The 2,909-nt window shown below is 42.5% G+C and overlaps 1 protein-coding gene across 1 annotated transcript; it reads right to left on the reverse strand.

Moving 5' to 3' along the window:
* Positions 1–537: 537 nt before the first annotated feature.
* On the reverse strand, positions 538–2,203 carry LOC110929255. The gene is made up of 2 exons (XM_022172392.2): positions 1,121–2,203; positions 538–863 (listed from the first exon to the last, which is right to left on the reverse strand). Exons 1-2 carry the CDS (start codon positions 1,773–1,775, stop codon positions 823–825), a joined length of 696 nt encoding a protein of 231 aa, XP_022028084.1. The 5' UTR covers positions 1,776–2,203; the 3' UTR covers positions 538–822.
* Between the last annotated feature and the right edge of the window lie 706 nt (positions 2,204–2,909).

Consider the following 2,909-nt stretch of genomic DNA (forward strand, 5'->3'; position numbering starts at 1 on the left):
GGTGATAGTTTATGTTTAGCATAATCCCTTAGATAAGGGAACACACGGCATCCAAAAACACGAAAGGTGGAATACGTGGGAAGATGACCATATAATAGTTCAAATGGAGATTTGAACTCTAGTAACTGGGTAGGAAGGCGATTGACAATAAATGTGGCAGAAGCAAAGGCATCCGACCATAATGTGGCCGGAGCATGAGAGTTAAAAAGCGTTGCCAAACCAGTTTCAGTAATATGTCGGTGTTTACACTCAGCACAACCATTTTGTTCAGGTGTATGGGGACAAGAGAGGCGATGATGAATGCCATGTTCATGAAAAAAAATTTGAACTCGATGGTTGGTAAATTTAGTTCCACCATCACTTTGGAAAATTTTAATTTTTCATGATAACTGATTTTGAACAAAAGGTGTGAAAACTAATAAAGCTTCATAAAAATCAGATTTCTGTTTTAGTGGGTAGAACCATGTAAAACGAGAATGATCATAAATAAAGATTGCATAAAAACGATAGCCATTTGATGATGTAACAAGTGCAGGGCCCCAAAGATCACAATGAATTAAATCCAAAGCATGCATAGAACGTTTATTATTTAAATCAAAAGGTAAACGATGCGACTTAGACATTTGACAAAGAGAACAAATACTAGGTTTAAGTAACAGCGACGTAACAAACAATGAACCAAGTTTATGCAATCTAGAAATAATATCAAAGGAAACATGTCCAAGGCGACCATGCCAGCGTTCAAAAGAAGCCTTGAGATGAGGAGTAGAGTAGGAGGACACGAAAGCATGATTCCCTTCACGAAGGACGTACACTTCATTCTCACACGTCCCTTTTGCCAGGATTTCCTTGGTCTTTCGATCCTGAATGTGAAAGAAATTATTAGAAAAAAGGACATCAACAGGGGAATCATGCGTAAGTTTACTGATAGAAAGAAGACGTTTTGTAAGGTGAGGAACAACAAGGACATTTTTTAAAGGGAGATTGGGGGCAAGTGATGTTGTTCCAATGTTAGTGACAGGTAAAGTGTGACCGTTTCCGAAACGAACAAAGTCATTTCCAGAAGAGTCATAAGTCGTTTCAAGATCATGTTTGGAAGGAGTCATATGGGCCGACGCACCTGTATCACCAGTCCAGTCTGGGTAGTTATCAGTGACATGACACTGAGCATGGAAGGCTTGGGCCAAGTTGGCATCAAGAGGAGCGGCTTTTTTAGCAAAATAAGTCAGATTGGGACACGTATTTGCATAGTGACCATCTTTCCTGCATAATTGACAATGAGGGGGTCGCTTGCCACGACCGCGACCAGAATTTCGACCACGGCCACGACCTCGATTAGTATAAGAGGATCCTGAAGAGGAACGAGATGTGTTACCAGAACGAGACTGCTGAGCAACAAAGGCAGCCTGAGGAGTATTCTGACCGTGAAGGGATGTCATAAAGGTTTCTTGATTTTCTGCTTTCCCAAACAATTCACGAAAGGATGAAGTGCCTAAGGCACGATGGGTTGTGGAAAAATGTTCAAAAGTGGTTCTAAGACCACATAAAAACCAATGACATTTATCAGTTTTATCGACCGGGTGACCTATAGCAGCAAGTTGATCACATATGGTTTTAAATTTTCGGCCAAACTCAGCAACAGAGGAAGAACCTTTTTGTAACATGCGCAGATTATCACGTAAGATATGCATACGGTCAGTGGAACGGTGACTATATGCTGTTTCCAAAGCCTGCCAAATCTGACGAGCATTAGAGATGCCCATAATTTTGGACATGGCTTCCTCGGAGAGAGAGGACTGAAGAAGGAGACATACCGATTGATCCTTGGTTAACCATTCGTACGAGCAGGGTTTGGGACAGGTTTATCGGCCTCAAGGACGGTTTCGGGTGGTATGGAAGAGGTGCCATCAACATGTCCAATCAAGTTCTGAAGAGTGAGAACTAGAGAGACTTGTTGGGACCATGCTAGGTAGTTTGTTGAGTTTAGTTTGAGAGGTATGAAGTGAAGGAGGGAGTGAAGAGGAATTTCGGTGGTAGTGAGTGTCGGTGTGGCCATGGAATCAGAGATAAGGGTTTTGGCAGAAGACAGAGTAGCGACAGGGGTTGCTGAGACAGGTGGGTTGCTGATGTACAATTTTGACTCGAACAGGCACTAAAGCGGACCAAAATTGATGTGTGATTTGCACAAAGGGATTTGTGGGAGAAGATTTGTGGGTAAGGTTTCTATAAAGTGTAAATGGGTGGGTGGTCAAAGGGATTTGTGGGTAAAGTTAAAAAGTGGCGGCAGCAAATTTTGTAGAATGTATAAGTGGGTCGGTGGTCAAAGGGTTAATGGGTGGGTGGTCAAAGGGTTTTGTAGAAAGCAATTGGTGAGTGGGCAGCAATTTTTTGTAGAAAGCAAAGGGTCGGCAGCAATGTTGAGTGACGGCAGAAAAAAAAGAGGAGAAACAGGGTAAGAAGGAGGGCGAGAAATTGAAAGGGAGGTGAGGGAGTAGGATCGCCGGTTTGGCTGATACCATGTAAAACTCAATCTCTCAAATTATAAAAACACAATACGGTTACAATATATAGAGATACAAACAACCTATACTAGGAAACCGAATAATACAAATTTAATACAATTAATACACATAATCGTAGAGACAATTTCGTAAATCATTAGCATGATTTACGAATGATTTACGTTATGCTTTTAGGTACGACCATCGTCAAGCGACCAAATCACTCGGAACTTGTCCGGTGGCACCTCGTGAGCAATCCCCATCGAGACTATTGTGGCCCTACCTACCGGATCAACCTGGCGTGTGATGGTTATATCCAGAGCCACCTGTGGGGACAAGAGGCTCGGCTAGTGCTTCGCCAGACAGGTGACGAAGCCGCCACAACTAATGTTGCTAGAGGTACACTTA

Source organism: Helianthus annuus, chromosome 11 (assembly GCF_002127325.2).
Source record: "Helianthus annuus cultivar XRQ/B chromosome 11, HanXRQr2.0-SUNRISE, whole genome shotgun sequence".
NCBI classification, from domain to species: Eukaryota; Viridiplantae; Streptophyta; class Magnoliopsida; order Asterales; family Asteraceae; genus Helianthus; species Helianthus annuus.

What these genes read in the sequence shown, in the direction of transcription:
- LOC110929255 (XM_022172392.2), bottom strand. Translation starts at nt 1,775, where the DNA reads ATGTCCAAAATTATGGGCATCTCTAATGCTCGTCAGATTTGGCAGGCT. An exon ending in AGACTGGACTGGTGATACAG is followed by an intron (nt 864 to 1,120) that starts GTGCGTCGGCCC and finishes TTTCACATTCAG; the next exon opens with GATCGAAAGACCAAGGAAAT.